Source organism: Eutrigla gurnardus (assembly GCF_963514095.1).
Source record: "Eutrigla gurnardus genome assembly, chromosome: 2".
NCBI classification, from domain to species: domain Eukaryota; kingdom Metazoa; phylum Chordata; class Actinopteri; order Perciformes; family Triglidae; genus Eutrigla; species Eutrigla gurnardus.
In genome coordinates this window covers 14,563,992-14,583,428 of record NC_139916.1, presented here as the reverse complement: position 1 = coordinate 14,583,428, position 19,437 = coordinate 14,563,992, and the positions used below count along the sequence as shown (strand labels likewise).

At 42.7% G+C, this 19,437-nt stretch overlaps 3 protein-coding genes across 3 annotated transcripts in view; all 3 read right to left on the bottom strand.

Moving 5' to 3' along the window:
• Positions 1 to 19,437, bottom strand: part of nudt2 (nudix (nucleoside diphosphate linked moiety X)-type motif 2) — an 89,413-nt gene that overhangs the window by 50,855 nt on the left and 19,121 nt on the right. The window lies entirely within an intron of this gene.
• On the bottom strand, positions 2,228 to 5,142 carry LOC311029810 (globoside alpha-1,3-N-acetylgalactosaminyltransferase 1-like). Its single transcript, XM_084035179.1, has 3 exons — positions 4,906 to 5,142; positions 4,055 to 4,117; positions 2,228 to 3,705 (listed from the first exon to the last, which is right to left on the bottom strand). The coding sequence occupies exons 1-3, from the start codon at positions 4,937 to 4,939 to the stop codon at positions 2,783 to 2,785; spliced, it is 1,020 nt and encodes a 339-aa protein (XP_083891305.1). The 5' UTR covers positions 4,940 to 5,142; the 3' UTR covers positions 2,228 to 2,782.
• pcsk1 (proprotein convertase subtilisin/kexin type 1) lies at positions 7,263 to 18,745 on the bottom strand. The gene is made up of 14 exons (XM_084038267.1): positions 18,515 to 18,745; positions 17,280 to 17,384; positions 17,063 to 17,185; positions 14,078 to 14,224; positions 13,079 to 13,155; positions 12,511 to 12,599; positions 12,113 to 12,285; positions 11,666 to 11,878; positions 11,479 to 11,579; positions 11,129 to 11,362; positions 9,946 to 10,103; positions 9,680 to 9,813; positions 9,140 to 9,301; positions 7,263 to 8,210 (listed from the first exon to the last, which is right to left on the bottom strand). The coding sequence occupies exons 1-14, from the start codon at positions 18,701 to 18,703 to the stop codon at positions 7,788 to 7,790; spliced, it is 2,328 nt and encodes a 775-aa protein (XP_083894393.1). The 5' UTR covers positions 18,704 to 18,745; the 3' UTR covers positions 7,263 to 7,787.

Sequence of the window (19,437 nt, the reverse complement as noted above, 5' to 3'; positions counted from 1 at the left end):
GTTGACAACTTTGCTAACCTTCTCTTGGTTTGACAACATTTGTATTTTGAATACAAGGCCTGTTTAATTCCAGAGGTGCTCTGGTTCATCTGTCTGTGCAAATAAAACCTTTGGGGTGGATAGAAATCATTGGTTTTAGAGCCTCTGTTTACAGAGGACCTGAAGGTGTCACCCGATGGAAGCTCAGGAGCACAGTGTGAAGAATACTTTAAAATTACACACCCTTGTTTAAGCCGAATATTAAACACAGGGATTTTACATACTTAACTGTGAAGTAGGCCTATTTACTTATTGGTATTGTGAGTTTTCGATGAAGATGGATCACTGGTAATTATTTGTCAAATGTAGATACATTTAATGTTTTGTTTTTGTTTAACACAGAGGAAATTTTACATGCTCCTTCGTCACTATTTCCCCTAAATTAGTCTTTATTATAGTTCTGTGTTATGCCAGGGATATCCTACCTTACAAGCGATCCCGAATAACATCGGTTGTTAATCATTGATAGGTGTATTATTTGGCCAGGCTCCGATTTTGGTGCTAATCAGAGGCATACATTTTAGGGGCCAGAGTCTGGAGCCTGAAATCACTAACAATGATAATGATGCAGCTCTTTTCTGTTGTTAGATCAAAAGGTTTACTTTAAAAGTTGTTGCCCCCCCAGAATTGTATCCCTCCTTACCATGTGATCCTTTAGTTAGTAAGTTATGAATTGATGTGAATGAAAAGCGACTCACTAAAGAAAGCGTGTATCTTTCTCACTTGGCTGTTCTCTGTCTGGTTCCATGTTCAGGTGTTTTTGTTGGGTTAATGGAGATATTGCTAATTAACGGAGATTCTTATCCCCGCCAGGAGATAATGAGCTCATCCAAGTGTGCAAGTGTGTGTGTCTGTCCATGGCTGATGTCATATACTACTGCAGCACACTGCATACTGTTTTGGTGCATATGCAAGTACCAACCTTGTGGTTGCAGTCAGTCACAATTTCTAAGGACTGTCAATAATGTTGCCTTTGTGTATAGAAAGGACACGCAACATTATCTCCAAATACCACACACAATCAAATGAAACACAAAGACTAAAAAAAGGTCACAAGAAGAGTTCAACTTGGAGTCCATTTAGGGTCACAAGCTAAGCTAAGACTATAGGTCACAATTGTGTTAAACCAGCAAACACAGACATAGAGGATGCTGCTGACCAATAGCAATGTAAAGATTGTTTCATTTAAAGGAGGACCTTATTAAGGTATTATACCTACAAGTACAGCTGTTATTGTAGCACTGATTGACTGAAAACGGGGACAAGTCAAGGAAACAGGTCAAGACAGTTTTTTGTGTTCAAACATCCTGTTTAAGCAGAGGTGTGTCTAAACGTGTTCACACAGTATTAATTATAATTATGGACCCTAATTCTTCATGATCCAATCTATTTAACAACATATGGGCCTACTTGTCTTCTTCATCTGCACAAGAGAGATTTATGTTATCTTTCAACACTATGATAGAAACATATACACTTTCATGCATACAGGTTTTTTTAATTAGGGATTTCTATACCTCCTTTTCCTCTGCCTTAGGTTATGCTGCCCCCCCCCCCCCCCCCCCATAAATCACATGACAGGGATTAAACCAATAATTCTTTAAACTGCTTTGCATTATGGCATGAAAAGTGCTAGTCAGCAAGGATCTGGCAGCCTATATAAAAAGCCTTATATGGCTGAGGCAAACAAAACCTATATATATATATATTCATATTCAGCAGATCATATGGTGCTTAATGCTAGAGTGTTATGAGACAGAAAGCTACATATTGTATAAAGGCAATGTAGTCCAAACAGGAACACAGCTGTGTAGCAAGCTGTGAAAATTTTAGATTTGAGTAAAAAATCTAACTTTCAAAGGATCATCTGAAGTTTACCAGCAGCTTCCCTCCACGTGGCGATCTGGCCCTGAGGACAGATTCTGTTGGCAGTGAGAAAAGCCATCTGTTGCTGTTTAACCCTCCCATTAAAACGCAGCACACAAGGAAGAGAACGCAGAGTGTGAATGTGGGAGCATATTTGTGTTTGAGAGAGATAGGCAGACAACCGCTCACATCAGGTCATTTGAGTTGATATTTTAATCCACCAAACAATTGGGAAAGAAGTAGTTCTTAAGAGAAAATTTGCTTTTTGCATCCTGAACCTGTTTCACCGATTGAAAAAAATAACTTGGTATAGCAAGGTAGCTTCTGTAACCTGGAGAAACAGCATACCGTTGTATCCATTTTTCACCCACCTGGTATTTAAAGACCTTGAAACAGCAGCTCTTCCAGTTAATGATTGGCCACTGCGGGGAAAGTGTGCACTTACACTGTTGACTCTTATCGCTGTTGACCACAAAGCCACTGGAGCAGTATGTCTGAGGCTGACATTAATGGAGAGCACAGTGCTTTGTTTAAAGAGACAGGTCATTTTCTTCTTTCTTTTTTTTGTCTGCTGTGGAAGAGATAGCACGCAGAGACGCTTTTTACACCAATGAACCTTTAATTGAGAGCCGATTGGGAAGTTTGCGATTGCAGGCTACATTTATTGGCTGATAGAATTTAAAACGAAATGGAAATGATGAATTATTAATTGAGTCAAGAGGATGCTCTATGTGTCATAAACCTTCTGCCAAAGGAAATGTAACATCACAAACAGTGGTTCTTCATTTGGGAATGAGATCTTCATCCATATTTCAAAGGGTTCGGCCAGCAGAACCCTTCATTGTACATTGATTCTCTTCTCTGCTTATCTTAAGCCTCACATTTGCCTCCCCAAAGATACCAGTCTCTGTACAGGCACATTAGGAGCCAGTGCTGAGTTCCACCAGCTGTACTCTGGGGAAAGCACACAAGTGGGCCTGTTGTCGATAAGGTAGCGGTTCAGGTAGCTCTCCTCAAGGCCCTTGGCCATTACCCCGTTAGCCTGGTCCTGCAGAATGAGCAAGGAACAGGCTCGAGCCAGTTTGTACATCTCAGAGGCCAACCCTCCATACAACTCAGAGGTGTAGTAGTAGTCTCCTTCATCTTCCTCCACTGAAGCGGTTGAGAACTCTTCGACTTCGTAAGGAAAGGCGTTTCGTGGCATCCCATAGAGCTCTGGGTGCAATGTGGCCACCAGGTCTCCTAGGATTTCCTCTCCCACAGGGGCCACAAACTCCTGATCGATGTCAGCACAAAAGATGTATTCAACCTCGCTGCTGATTGGGTTTCTGATGGCGTCAGCAAGCAGCGCCATCCGATGTCGGGCCAACCGTTCCCACCCAGGAAGCTCCGCGATAGGAACCACCTTCAGCTCTCGTTCAGGCCCCAACTCAATGCGTGGATCCAGAGTGCGGGGATTGTCTGTGAGAATGTAGTAGGTGACCATCTGACCAGGGAGAAAGTGTGTTTCAGCCGAAGAGAGGAAACGGTTCACGAACTTGGCATACGTTCCCACCACAAGGGCTAGCAGACCTGTACGGATCCCCTGTTGTGCAAATTTCGCCCTGCGCCGAGCCGACTTTCGGCTATTACCCCACACTAACGGAGCACCCCATGGTGTCTCCGGAGGAGTTTGCGGTGCCGTCGCCTTGATGACCCTAATGTCTGCCACTGCTACTTTCCCCCTGTCCATTCCTGAGCCGTGAAAGATACGATGAGTTGACTCCACACTGACAGCAGCTTTACGTCCATGGAGGAAGTCTGAGGGTGCAAAACATAGTTCTCTTTTGATTTCAACAGCAAACTTGTTTTTCTGTGTGATTAATGGTAGACGGTGACACATTTTGTAAAGCTGGAGAAAAGTCACCTAGTTGATCACAACCGGCCTCATTCAAAGTAATCCTTAACGTTTGCTATGTGTGTCTGTGTGCAATATTTAGACGACTTGATAATAATGTCATGATCAAGACAACATGGATCAGACGGGTGCAAAGTAGCATGCAACAAGGTTGTATTTGACATTTACTTTACCACATGAAAGTGTTTCTGCATTAAGTGACATAAAGTGACATAAAGTGTTAGAGTAGAACAAATTCATCCGTACACTTACATATGATAAGAGACAGGAGAAAAAAGTACAGGACCAGTTGCATTCTGCTCAGTCTGACTGGTCCTGTTTGAAGGAAAAACACACACATAGTACAAGCAATTACATGAAACCAGTATAAGTTGCTATAAAATAATTTGACTTACAATTGTTCCTTTATGCCCTGACAGATAAAAAAGGCCTGAGCTGATAGGAATGAAAAGAATGTGCTGATACAGATACATCATCTTTTTTATTATATAATAAAAGTATTATTGCCCAGGTATTTTCTATAGGCTGTATGCACATACCATATAACCTATTTCTCCTTCTCATTTTGAAGTTTAGCAAAAAAGACAAGCTAGGAAACAAGCAATCAAATGAACAAGCAGTGATAAGTGCAACATACTTAAACTATGTCACCTTAAACAGTGTAGGTGAGTCTGAGCAAAGAGAAATATCCCAGAAGGCAAATGGGCTGCTCTACGAGAGGAGCTCAGGACTGAATCAAAAGTTACACGTTGCATGAGAGAATATTTAAGTTGAAGCACATGTGAGTGAATTTCGATGTTTATCTTCTGTCCGCCACACACACTCCCTCCCGATGTGCATGCTCGTTCACCAGCCAAGACATTACAGCTGGAGATTTGGGACAAATGCACAAAAGCTCTTGAATGAAATGAGGACTTATTTCTTCCTGGACATACTTTTCCGGATCAGATTACACATACACTAACACTGAGAAGAGCTCTACAAGCTGCTTTGAACTGAGCATGCATATGTATAGAAGTCACAAATCAAAGGCAGGTGAAGGGGAAAACAACCAGATATGACACGAGTAGAAGAGGTGGAGCAGTGGTTGAAGTTGTACTGACCTGCGGGCGTTCTGCAGAACGGGAACAGCGCCATGTTGTGACCAGCTGGTGGATAAACACACAAAGCTTTGTCTGATGCCACTCTTTCGAGCTTTACTTTGCTCCCTCTCTCTCTCCGTTTCGACTCACTGTTTTCTTCCTTTCACACTGTTTTCCACCAATGATTATTTTCTTAACCTTGCTTCCTCTGTCTCTCTCTTGTCCTTGCTTTTATATTTTCCACTCCCTTTTCCTTACATATCTTCTTTCCTAGCACCCCCCCTCCTCCCCTCGTCTCTCCCCCCAGACTTTTGCAGTATTCACTTTTGGAGAAATACCAAAACAACCAGATGTGTGCAGCAGTCTGGGCTGATGGGAGGAGCTGAGGAGTGGAGGATAAAACACGGTAAACTCTACAGAGGGACTTTAACCCTTGGGAGAACCTCAATAAGTTCTCATATTTTTGCCAAATGTGTTGTACTGATGGAAATCCAACTTTACACGTCTCAAGGGTTTCAGGATCCTGTATAGTGAGAGTTATAGCAGACAGACATATTACTGTATTATTAAAAACTACATTGCAGTGCACGTCAGCAGGGTGTTGATTATATCCATCCACTAGATGGAGACACTCAGCAGGAAATGCAATGTCAGGACAGCATCATTTAAATGTCAAGCTGTTATTCTACCAGAACTTTGACAGACATTGTGGAAAATAATAATAACAATAATAATTCTTATTAATAAAATGAATTCTATGTTATAACCTTGTGCTTTTTAAAGTGTGTCTTATTAGGGACATATATGGCCATATGGCCAAATAGTGCTGTCTGCTTTGTGACAAGTTTGCCGCTGGTTTTTAAATGTATTTATTTAAGGTTATCAACCTATAAAGGAAGATGTGGTCCTTCAGTTGATCTCTAACATTCAAAGTGAACACATCTGGAGATCGGCAATACGGTTTTTCGCTGCACACAAATGGGTTGAAAATGATAATATGAAAAATAAAGCTGTCGGACAAGTGCAGTGGAGTAAAAGTGGAATGTTTACCTCTGAGATATAGGTTGGCGTAATAGAAGTATAAAGTAGCATACAATGAAAATACTCAAGTAAAGTACAAGTACCTCAAATTTGTACTTAGGTCCAGTATTTGAGTAAAAATTGGTTACATTCCACCACTGCTCACAATGGCAATCCTAACATAATTATGTTGTCATAATGCTTTCTTATTCATTTAGTGTGCTGCCAGAGACTCAAACAAACTCAAGAGCTCACTTTGCAGTTTATTACGATAAATCTCATTATTTCTTTTGAACATCCATACAGAAATTGCAACATAATATTGGTTTGTGTAAACAACTTTGGACCGAAGTGCCAGTCAAAAACCAAAATATAAAGAAAAACAACACGGCTACACTAAAGAATGGATCAATTACAGGGTGCATATGAAACATCTTTTTCCTGTCACCTTGTTGGCAGAGAAGTGGAGCAGGCAGTTCCAAGCTGGAGGATAGAGACTCTGCATAGAAGATTCATCACTATTCATATCATAAACACTTGCACTAGCATCTGTTACTTGATCTACACCATGTGGAGATGAGTATGCACATTTATTTCAGCATATATTAAGGCGTTCAAGATGAATGTGTGTGAAAGTTGTGTTGCAGAGCCTCTATTCTACAGGGTCTGGTCAGATTCTGTGATAGGTCCAATAATAGCAAATAAATAATCAATGCGATATCTGCCCAGGATTTGAGGAACTGTTTTTAGATGGCATGTTGCAGATGATGAACAAACAACATGGTAGCGATTTGCACATTCACTACATTGAAGCTTTTTGACAGCAAAGATTTTGGCAGTGTTTGTTTGTAGTATGAGAACTAAAAATGCCACAAGAAAAATAAAATGATCAAGGGGTTGATACTATATATATATTATATTCCATAAACTATGAGGATCCTTAGAAAAATATCTCATTTAATGCAGCATTGTACTCTCATACTACTATCGGTACTCCAACTGAAAGACGTGCCAGTGCTCCAACTGTCGTTAATTATTACCAGAGTAGAGGTTGGTTTATGTTTTCTCTCTTTTAATGGTGTATTAGTGTAACCTTAGAGTCTCATCTTCATTCTCTATATATTTCTCTTAATACTTCCAGAATATGATTCTGTTACTCTCTTGAGCTTTGTAGAAACCCTGAGAATAAATCTTTAGTCAACACAGTTCAAACCTTTCAAATTGCAGATCAATTCAAAATGTTGCTTAATTTTGAATGTATGCTGACTCTAGTTTCATGACTTCATGTCAGTGTTTAGGATCATTGTGTCCTCTAAAGTGTATGAAGGTGTGAAACATAAAAATAAAAATAAAACTATATAGGGCAAGAAACAGAAAGGATTTTTGAACGAGAAATTTTAGATGTCAAGTGTTTTCAAAACCATATTACAATCATTGTCTTTGTATAATATATAGATAATATATAGATACTAATACAAAACTTATATCCAAGGTGGCATGCTTGAGCAGGCAGTGAAGAGGAGAGACACAAGGCCTCTCTTTCTTTAATGTGATTTAAATGCTTTCACTACATAAATATACTGTTTGTAGCCGAGAGGACCTAAACAAGTCTGTGTTTTGAATCATGGACTGGAAATGTTGCATTACTGAATGACTAAATCAATTAATGTGGGTGGTTGGCAATTGAAGGTTAAGAGTTTGGATATGCAGCATTTTCCTATATTTCTTTTTTTCTGCTCCACTCCTCCAATACCCAATCCCATTCCTCTGCGTCTTCTCTTCTCTCTGCCTTGTTCCTCTGCTCCCCAGCCAACACATCAGCACACTTCCCCCTAATCACATATCTTTCTTCTCCTCTTGCTGCCCTTCTCTCCTCCAGGCCTTCACTGGTGGTCACCATCTATCATCTCAAACAGCGCCTGCAGCAGTCGGTCATCTCTGTGCCTGTACGGCTTGGTGCTGTAGAAACCATCACTGTAGTCACTGTAGACACTGTCCTTGGGGCCTCGGTACTGGTTGATCATGTCCAGAGCCTGGTATAACATCTGAGGGGGGAGTCTCGTTGCAGGTGGAGCAAAGCTCCGGCCCGGCTGCTGCTTCCTCCAGGCGGAGGAGGCCCTGGCTACGGACGGGGGCTGCTGCAGGGTAGGGGTCTGCCTGTTGAAGGCCGTCTGGAGGAGACGCAGAAGGGCCAGGGAGGGGGAGTAGGCCGGATTTGAGGGTTTTTGGGGCTCCTTCTCTGGGTTGGAAGGGAGGGAGGCTTGTGCAATCTCAGTCTTTGGAGGCGGATAGGCCTGCGTGGGCTCCTGAGTCACCAGACAGAAAGAGAGGAGACGGGTTATTGGTGTGTGACGCAAATTGTGGGATAAAAATGATCCACAGAAAGTGCATCTAAAGATACTCAACAACTGTTCTATTATGTTTATTTTGGTATCATATTACAGTTTTATAATCTGTTTTTAAAAAAATCAATGCCGCCTCAAAGGACGTGGGCAGCGACATATTTTTAGTGGGCAGCGACATATTTTTAGTTAGCGTTAGAGCGTTAGAGTGTTAGAGTTAGCACTGTCAAGATCAATAGATCAAATGTCCAGATTGCACATAATAACAGCTATAAACAGTACAAAATATGTCACTGTGCATACTAACACTGTACTTTGTGTTTCATGCTCGTTGGCAATTGATAGCATGCTAACATGCCAAACTAAGATGTCAACATGGTTATCATTACATCTGCTAAAAATCAGCATGTTAGCATAGTCATTTTGAGCATATTAGCATGCTGGGCATTAGTATTTAGCTCAAAGCTCTGCTCTAGACTCTGAGTCATATTTGTAATATTGCTTTACATTTAACTTTTGCTTTCAAATGTACGTAAAGTGTCTCTACATCCGGCCGGCCCTGCAAGAGGATATGGCCAGTGGGGACCCTGGCCATCAGCAGCTGACACACAATGCATTTATGGTACATGTAGGCACTGCTGGCACGGCTCCTCAAACAGGAGAACTCATCTTTCTTGGCTAATATAGCACACACTGAGGAATGTATTGCTTTAATTGGCTACATTTACCATCACCACTGATTGTACATCCACATAAAGGGTGGCAAATTTCCCCTTTAACATGACACGGCATATGGCCTACCTACACTCACCCATTCTGTTCCTGAACACCTAAACCAGGTTTTTAGGTTGTCATTAACCTTTAAGCTTTCAACTGTGTTGCCTTGCACTCACCTGGATCATGTCATCCATACGTTCCACACCACGTCGGTCATTCTGCACAGCGTTGTAGGGAATGTACACTCGAGGTTTCTTCATGTGCTCCGGCTTCTCCGACGTCCCATGAAGAATCAGCTTCCAGTTCAAAATCCGACCCTCGTTCTGCATACGACCCGACTGTATGATGAAATAACGTTGGTTAGATCTCAGGTATAACCGGCAGAAGCTATTGACATTAATGATGATTATGATTGTTTGTATCATGCAAACTTTTTTTTTTTGACAAATTGTAACTATTATGATGAGAGTACGTTTATTTAATTTTTCAGAGCTCTTCTACAAGATGCAAAAGTGTTTTCTACCTTTCATCTTAATATATTTTTCATATATATTCTTTTTCATAAATTCATATATTTCTATTATATCTATTTGTTATTGATTTTACAGTTTTTTTCTCATCTGTTTCTCTTTTGCATTGTGTTAAATCGGCAATTCAGTTCAATTCAATTCAAGCTCAGCATCTACACAAACCAGCCAAATATGAGTATAACTTACAGTATCTGTGATCTTTAGGGTCCATGTACCAGCAGGATTTTCCCCCCATGTGTGGACGGACATGAAGTCCCAGTTTCTGAAGCCATTCGAGGACGTGTCCCTCTCTCGCTCAGCCAGCAGCACTGTACTGGTGCCTGAGGGAAAATCCAAAGGTGCAAGTTGAGACTCTGACACTGTGTATGTGTGTGTGCGTGTGTGTGTGTGTGTGTGTGTGTGTGTGTGTGTGTGTGTGTGTGTGTGTGTGTGTGTGTGTGCACATTTCGAACCTGCTGGAGAGGTGAGTGTTATGTGCAGGTCCCCTCTCCTGGTGTATTCGATGCTGGCTTCCACCTGCACATGCTCCAGCGAGCGGACTGCGTTCTCCTGCTCTGCACAGGCTTTGGTTGGAATCTCTATAGTGATCTCCCCTGCTGCTTTCAGCTCCCTATGGGATGCATTAAAATAGCATGTTTTTTACTACTGTTCAGAGGTCTGGGAAACAGCAGCGATGTGGTTAAAAAAAACAACCTTCAATGACAATCCCGAGTTTGGGAAATCACACATGTACATAAGATGCATAGACAGATTTTCAGTTAATCCCCGTCCCTCCCCAGACATGAATGAAAGGATTTCTGTGTTCAAGCTGCCATAAAGCTGGACGGGGTTAGACCACTAAGCATTGACGGAAATGGAGAACCAAAACCTTTGGGATTAGACAGGGATATAGCAAGGTAATGGGGAGTCTCATAATCCAAAGCAAATTGTAAAATGGACACTTTAAGTAACACAGAGCTCCGCTGGATGTAGCTGCTGTAAACGGATGGAACAATGTGAAGTCAAAAGGTTGTTTCAAGGACAAAGTATTGCATTTGAGCGTTAGCTCTCGATCTTCTTGTGTCATTCATTCACAAGAGGATGCAAACAGAACATCTGTTGAGACAACAGAATGTGGGGGGATTATTTCATTTGAGATTCTGTCCGTGCAGCTTTCGGATTTAGAGATATAATCCCATTGTTTATCAATTAGCATTAATGTGTCCATAGTTAATGATTGACCTCAAACGTCAATGCTCTCAGCTGTCATAACTTTTTATTTTTGAGTCATTTTAATGGCACAGGCAGCCCTCCCAGGCTTAAGACTTATTATTGTCATGACCCCACTCGAAAAACAACAGATGCGTCTTTAATAACACAGATAATTTAATCCGTTTGCTTTGTAGGACCTAAAATGTCAGGACAAAGGGAAATAAAGCTCTCTGTCTCTTAAATACTTCATAATTTGTTCAAATGTGAAAAAATGTTGCGTATAGACTACAACTGTGAATTTTAATAGTTATGCATTGGGTCACAAAGTTAACCATGACTATGCATGCTGGTTACAACCCCATATATATGATATACACTGTATTATGTACCATTGGCAAAACAACAAAAATCAAATGGTTGATGAGAGCAGAAACGTTCACATACCTGGACTGGAAAGCATCGTCCCTGACGATGCATTGCTTCTTTTCAGGCACGTGCTTCCATTTGGCCGGGTCGGCGAGGTCCACCAGGGCTTTAGCGTTGAGAAGGCCGAAGCCAAAGCGGCTGTTGACCATCAGCCCTGCTCCGTTCTTCTTCCAGCCGGGGTTATTGGCCAAGGGATCGAACTCTGAGGTCCAGACCACGATGTGCTGCAGGTCTCTCCAGGTAAGATCTGGACTGAGGGAGGGAAGATAAACCAGTGAGTATTTATTCATATTACATTAAATTCACAGTATCAAGAATATCACATGCAGATTGTGAGCAACAGGTGTTTCATGTGCAGTATTGCATACTTTTGCTCCAGGGCCAGGGCAAATATTCCAGCAGCCAGAGGGGCCGAGGCCGACGTTCCGGTGTGAGTCTGAGTGCACTCGTTGTGCAGATCAGCACTAGTCTGAAAGCAAGCAGGCATATTGTAACATGAAATACAAGTGTTAAGATAACCTTGAGCAACATACTGTTGATGTAGTAGTTGCTTACAATCCTCTGGTCGGTGTAGTCTCCGCTGCTGTATGCTGTAGCCAGAGTGGAGGAGCACTTCTCAGCGTACCACGGGGACAGGCCCTGCTGGGAGGCACTGCTGATAGAGATGGTGTAGATGCTGTCTGTGTAACCGTCGCAGTCACAGTTATCGCCCTGGCGCCCACCGTTACCTGATGCCCAAACAAAGATGGAGCCTTTTCCACCGCGGCCCTGCAGGAGACAAGACAGAGGGCTTAAGACGACAAGAAAATGCCCAGATGTGTTGTATCAGATACCGCCTTGAACTGCTGTTATTATACCGCTAGTTATTTTCAACATAAAATAGGCTCTGTCCAATGCAAATCTTTGCATCTGATTTCCATCACTGCTGCTCCCATTAGGAAACCTCAGTGTAAAAATCACACCAACTGAGTGTGAGTAAAAACTGTGCATCCGATCATTTACCTTCTGGATGCCGTATTCGAATGCCTTCTGGGCCAGGCGGCCCGGGCCCTCCACTGTCTTGCCATCGTCGTTGGGGCCCCAGCTGGCACTGTAGATGTCCACATGGTTGGGATTGAACCCGATAGAGCTGGCCTCGATGGCATCAGTCACAATCCCATCCAGCATACGAATCCCTGAGCACACACATGCAGGAATATTATTATTATTATTACATATGATTATAATTTCGGTTTGGTTTGTTTATTTGTTTGTCAGACAGATTAGGGGAAAACTACATGCCAGATTCTTATCAAACTCACGGGGCAGATACACAAACAAATTATTTTTCACTTTCGTTCACATTGCAAGATGGCATGCTCAAATACATAAATAGATATTCAGGAAAAAGCATGTCTTACCTCCAACCTTGGAGTTGTATGCCACTCCAACACCACATTTATTGTTGTCTGCCTGCATCGCGATCTCCCCAGCACACCTGGTCCCATGTCTAAGAAAAATCACACAATAAATAGACACTTAATTGACACATTCACTTCTGTTTTCACTTTAATTATTGGGTGAGAATACTGTATAAATATATGCAGTTGCATGGTTCTATACAATGATTGTTCATGTGCTGCTTTCCTTTGTCAGGAATTGCATTGTGTTTCCCTATAATGGTTATTTTGAAAAGTGTTTTTTAAATAGGATGCAGAACTCATTACAAGAGGCCACAATATTGCGATATAACTTCTCTCGTAAAGAAAATCGTTTTCAGAGTTTTTCAGGTTTGGTCTTAGAAACTCGTGGAGAGGAGAAGCAAGAGGCCCTTAACTGAATCCTAATCTAATCCTTTGGCAGAAGGGTTAGCTTTTATGTGTATTATATATGTATACTTGTGCCAACATATTGCTTGTGAATAATTACATTTGGGATGCAACCGGTAATAACCAAGCCTGCAAAGGCGGATCACTTCAGTTAACTCACTTGTTTTCATTAGTGGAGTCGTATCTGGGGAAAGGGTCAGGGTCGTTGTCGTTGAAGTCGTAGCTGGCTGCTGCATCCTTTGAAAAAAGCAGACAGAAGACGATCAAGGCTTGACGTCACCGTACATCAGTGACGAAGGTTTCCAACGCACATTTGTCAGAGCCGATCTGCTGTCATGGAGACATGTATGATACTTGACACGCGGAGAGAGGGATGCGTCCAAATAGGGAAACGACACATAATAAATCACCCTGGGCGTGAAGGGGTCTTTAAGATTCAGATTGCTTGAAAATGTTGTTTTGGCCTGATTGTGATTTAGTTTGACAAACTGCCGCTGCTTTAATGCTACACTAAGTGTGGTATGTAAAGTCTGTCTGTGCCTGCTATATAATGTCTATCTTTCCCTGAGTTACATAATTAAATGTACAAATCATGTTCTTATTAAAGAGAAAATCAGATTTAATGCTTCCTTTCAGTTTCTGTTTCACAGTTCCAGCTTTAATATCCGATTTAAATCAGACTGTCATTTTAGAACCCCCGCTATTAAGTTATGCAAATGCACGGCGCTCATGTGCCTTGATTGTTGAGGATGAGCGCCTCGGTTGATTGAGCCTCTTTGATTAATCAGCGTGAACTTAATTCCAGTGGGAGATGTTTCCATCAGCCCTGTTGTCATACATTATTTCCTTCTCTCCCTCCTTCAATCGCTTTGCTCCTCTTCCGTTCTTTTGCGCAACGAAGCAGCGGCTTCTAAGAGCAACAGCACTGTTTGAAACCAAACCACAGATGGGGCTTTTTAAAACTTTAACAGTTACTCTCAACAGGAGGATCAAATTCATGCAAGGAGTAGCCAAACTCCCACTTTGCATCTAGGAATTCAAATCATATAGCTCCATTACAAGTCTTTATGAATCGCCTTGTAAGGTGTCACCGGCAGCGTTGCTATGGCAACGGCAGACCCAGACGATGGAGGCTGTCTCCATGGAAACGGTGTCTTACGTAGTTGGAGTAGATGTCCGTGTGGTTCCACTCCAGCCCGTCATCCAGAACGGTGATGACCACTCCTTTCCCCGTGATGCCTTTCTGCCACACGGGGATCACATGCAGGTCCAGCTTTGGTAGCGAGGAAGAAGTCCGCGTGTCTTGCTGCAAGATAAAAAAAATTACAAAATTGACACATCTGTTATTCAAGCTAAATTGTGTGCGGATTATCTCTGAGTGCTTCATCCAAACAGGCTCTCTAAGTATTCTCATTCCTTCAGCTCCCTCAGCCTGCCTGTTCTTCCACTGACCTTTACAGAAAATTAATTTCTTAATTGTTGGCATGTTGAGTCCACTCCTATGGACTCGGCAGATTGCAGACGATACAGGCTTTTGTGTTGTCTAATTGAACACACAAGATACCTTCCAGTGCCTGGAGTGCCACTTTCAACTCGGTACTTCTGGCTCGTATCACATTCAATCCCCCTGTTGGAATATTTAGAAATCCATCTCCAAGGCTGTGGAATATCACACGTAGCGAGTGAGCCGGTTTTAAATGGAAAATCAGCAGGGAGTGAGGGAGAGTGAGCGGGGCCGATGCCTGACTGCTTCTGGAAGAGTACGATTCAAAGCTGGAGAAGGCTAAAGACTAAAAAAGGAACTCACTTTTGCTCTTTTGCTCTTTGCGCATTATGCACAGACACTGCAGAACGCCACCCCAAGACATGACTCATCCCCGTGATGTATCGCCTCCCCCCCCCCCCCCTCCTTGGCTGCCACTTTGACTCCCTGTTTTCACCCCCATCCTCTCACTAGCATCTTGTCTTTACCTCGTACCGGTTCTAGCCGACGGTTAGTGGAACAGAAATCTCAATGTAAATACACAGCAGCTGTCACGTTTTCACAGAAGGTGTTTCAATAGCAATTTCCCCTCGAGATGATTTCACTTCCTGGCCAGCTCATAACTGCAGCTCGCCTGTTGTGGTGTCACACCAAATGAGTCACTTGTTGACGCTGGTAGCAGCTGAGGGGGGTCTCAGTGGCCCGCCAGGCATCGATTTTAATGGTACACGGCAAACACGCGCAAGTCTCTCTGCAGCGTTCACATATGAAACGAGTGAGTGGACACCAGAGCACAATGAGATCCCCCGATGCACAATTAACACAGACTGACACAACGCCATGAATAAACATTCTCTCTCTCTCTCTCACGCACACACACACACAGCCATGCAGGCAGGAGAAATTTCAAGCTTCAAGTATGAGTCACTCCCTGATTAAATTATCAGGCTCCCACTCGTGACTCCATGCCCCCGTCACACAGCTCCACCCTCTCACTCCGATGTCATCACGACCAGGGCCTCTCATCACCGTGCGTGTCTACATTTGCAAAGAAAATAACATCACAGCAGAGCAGGCTGATGTAAAAAAAGCTAATACCTTAATTTGCTTTCCAGCTATTTCTACATATCTCTGTCCTCGCTTGACAGACATTAGGATGAATCACAGAGCTTTAGAAACTGCAATGTGATGCTTGCAGGGACGCAGACAAGGGCTGATGTGGAAACACATTAAGTGGCACTTTAAGGCCAATTCCATTAGTGTCATCATCCCTCATCGGCAAAAATGATCCATCTCAATTTATTTCTTGTTCCCCACAAGCTTAACTCATGTTCAGTTAGCGCAGCTGTGGCGAAATAGAAGCTGGGAGGACGAATTGTGAATCTTTCTCTCTCTTTCCGGAATGTTTATCGTTTATTGTCTATTTAGGGATCTCCATTAGAAGCACAGGGGCGTGCCTCCACTCTTCCCGGGGTCTGGACGCAATGCACATTCACATCCTCATTTTTTCATCAAATCAAATCTCAAGGTTAGGACTGATCATGTCGGAAAAAAGGCCATTATTTGCTGGACTGCTGGGCATATATTAATATATATATATATATGTGAAATACATTATTGTATATAATTAAAATAATGGTTATTTGTAGCCTTAATGAAGTAACTTGTACTTGAATGCATTTGGTTTGGTAAGATCAAAACCTATAACAGCATCTTAAATAGTCCCACCCTAAACGCGTCGAACCACTGTTATTGTAGTAAATATGTGCTGTGGTCAATGGCACAGTTCATTGTAAGATTATATAAATAAATCAGTAAAGATGACGTTCAAAGTGATAAATGTCGGGGTCAGCCTCCGGTCAGGAGAGAGTGAATGTGTTGGTAATGGATCTGGCAGGAGATGCACAGCTGTGACAGTCTACTACTCTCTGCTACTGCTTGGCCTCCGTGGGCTAAACCATCCCATTCAGGGTAAATTGGGACTTAATGCACGGCGCTCTACTCTATTCCATCCTGCTGGATTAGAGTCTCTCTCATCTCCTCACACACTGTGTTACCAATTAAGCAAATGGCTCTTTTGGCTGGGGCTGCTTGCTAGCATGCTATTGTTTCATTGTTTTTCACGTTTTGTTTATGCATGCATCCAAACTGGACTGACACAGCCCTATGCCTGTACAAATGCACATTGCTAACACACACACACACACACACACACACACACACACACACACACACACACACACACACACACACACACACACACACACACACACACACACACACACACACACACACACACACTCAACACGAGGGCCCTGTGAGGACGGAGCATTGGACAGTGCGGAGCTGTCCAGCACTCGGAGCCTCTCAGGGGAGAACAGACCAGCTGGATGCAAACAGGTGGCTCAAGCAGACACAACAGAAGCACCAAACACACGACAGTAGGCTGGATATCAACCTAAATCTGTGGCTTTTGGATAAAGCTCTGGAAAAGACAATATTCAAATGTTTTTTTCTGAAAATGTGCACAGGGATGTTTAAGCCAGCAAGAACCAGATTAATAGTTGAGCCACTTGTTGAGTCAATGGTGTGGGGGTCAATCAGCTGCTGTGTGCGTTTGTGTGATATACTGTATATATTCAAGCCTTATCGGACACTCACCAGGTACCACTGCTGATTCCACATGGGATCATCAAACAGCTTATCCACTGGGCAGTCCCTGCACTGCCCCAGGGATGCTCGCTTGTTGCGACTTTTCTCGTACTGCTGCTCTGCCCACAGCACCTTCACACAGACAAGAGGAGGAGGCGTTTAAAAATCAGGCCAAAATGATTGTGCACGGAGCAGGACACGGTAATGGAGAAATGCGGCCACTCACCCGATCGTCTTCCGACAGTCGCCTGGTGATGTGGTTGGCACTTCGTTTCATTCTGCTAGGATGGTTGCGGTGTTTGAACAAGAAATGGTCTTCCAGGGCCCCGATCTGCAGAGAGGAAGGCAAGAGACAAGCTGAATATTTGATAGGAAATGACATAATACCAGCCATCTGGACGCCGAAGCCGGTCACACGGGTCTAGGAACATCATTATCCGTCATGAAAGGCCTCAAGAATTCAGTTTCATGGCTGAGTAAAAACAAAAAAAAAACAATTCATTTCAGGCAGTAGAGTTTCATCACTATGGTTTTGCATCTCATTTTCTGCCTTTATTTGATCTATGATACACTTTGCCGTATTCCCTCTTAAATGGATGGATGACTCCATGGTTGGAAATCAGATTACTAGCAGGCAAACTGTATTTTCAGGTAACATTTTAATTATTTCATTATTCCAATTGAAAACAAAGCACATCATACAGGGTCCACAGGTGCCGATGCTTTCCTGCGGATGATTTACAGGGAAAGTAAAGTCTAGTTAACATTCTTGATTATGTTTGCTCTTGTTGTCTTGGAGGCTGGTGCTTTTATTGTAAATTACATTGGACAAAAGTGTCTTATTAAGGTAATAATAAATACAAATAATAAAATAAAAACATTTGTGGGATTATGGTTGTGAATCAGTGGAAGAAGAGAGCATACAGTGGCCTCTGTATCCATGACAGCTCAGTTAATCATTGCCTAATGATGTTCGGAGCTACAGGTTTCATATTAGTGAGCTCTCCCTAAGATTCAGACTGAACCCTAATGTGTTTGTACAGGACATCATTGGTCAGAAATACTAGGGAAGTACAGTACGGGGAAATGAAAAACAGAGTTATCAGAAGTGTGCAAACAGTGAGTAATAGATTGATGAAATCCTCTTCCTCTGATTTAGCAGGAACATATGTCGTGCGTCTGTGGGCGATCATAAAGGCAGCGAGTTTCCATTATAATGGCCTTATCAAGCAAATCATTGATACGGCTATTGCCTGGCTCCAAAGCTGATATTACAGGCTGCAGGCTTCATTAACATTTCATGATTCGTTCTGCTTTTCTGGGTTCTGTTAAATTAGATGGTGGATATTAAAATAAGACATTATTTGTTTTGCTATCAAAAATACATCGCCCCATTTCATAATAATTCTAAGCTTTTTTTTTTTTTTTTTTTGTCTAAACATTTGTGATATCGGTGCCTACCTGTCGGACCAGTTTGTAGTCCAGCTCTCTGGCGATCGCCTCCGCAGCAGCCAGTCCGCCCGGGATCTCCACTGCCCACTCGTTCAGGTACTGCCTGTCCGTGTAAGAGGACGCCAGCGACCGGGAAAGCACGGAGAAGAGGACGGCGAAAACACAACACATCACCGCTGGACGACATCTCATTTCCATCTCAGAGCAAATTCAACTACGAGGGGAATATATATATATATATATTTATCTATATGTACAAACAGCTAAGACGCTCCCAAGAAAGCAACTCCGAGATATAAATGTTTCGTAGTGACGATAAATCAACTTGTTCTCTGTTAATTCCGTAAGAAACAGCTGGCTGGTGGGGGATCGAGAAACTGCGCGTTATTGGTTCGCCGAGGAGAGGAAATACTGCTGATGGGGAGGGCTTCTGTGTGTGTGTGTGTGTGTGTGTGTGTGTGTGTGTGTGTGTGTGTGTGTGTGTGTGTGTCACAAAGGAAGGGGGTAGGCACGTCAAATTACGGGTGCTCTGACGTCAGTTTGGCGTCTACCTTCGGTAAGATCTGAGTTCGAGTCCCTGGGGGAGAAAGTGTGAAGGAGGGAGGGGGGGCGGAGATCCGACTAAAAATATCCCAGCTTGTCCCTGGAGCTGGAGGAGACACGGGGAAGAAACACAACAAAACAACGGATCCTATAGCAGTGCTCCCTAATACATGTTTATCACGATATGTTTATCACGATATGTTTATCACTATACGTCACTATCTGTGTGCGCGAGACAACCCGTGACACGTGACCACAAGCTGGAGTGCTCTTTTGCGGTTTTGTGCTAAAGCTTCCTGATGAAAAGAAATATTTTTAATCAATAATACAGAGAGAGAGAGAGAGAGAGAGAGAGAGAGAGAGAGAGAGAGAGAGAGAGAGAGAGAGAG

Bases quoted from the DNA above. Each gene is read 5' to 3' on its own strand.
- pcsk1 (XM_084038267.1), bottom strand. From the start codon at position 18,703: ATGGAAATGAGATGTCGTCCAGCGGTGATGTGTTGTGTTTTCGCCGTC. The intron at 11,580-11,665 runs GTAAGCAACTAC...GCTTGCTTTCAG, and splicing joins ACTACACCGACCAGAGGATT to ACTAGTGCTGATCTGCACAA. The intron at 9,814-9,945 runs GTTCGAAATGTG...ATTTTCCCTCAG, and splicing joins AACACTCACCTCTCCAGCAG to GCACCAGTACAGTGCTGCTG.
- LOC311029810 (XM_084035179.1), bottom strand. From the start codon at position 4,939: ATGGCGCTGTTCCCGTTCTGCAGAACGCCCGCAG. The intron at 4,118-4,905 runs GTCAGTACAACT...TCCTTCAAACAG, and splicing joins GTTCTGCAGAACGCCCGCAG to GACCAGTCAGACTGAGCAGA. The intron at 3,706-4,054 runs GTAAGTGTACGG...TTGCACCCTCAG, and splicing joins TCTCCTGTCTCTTATCATAT to ACTTCCTCCATGGACGTAAA.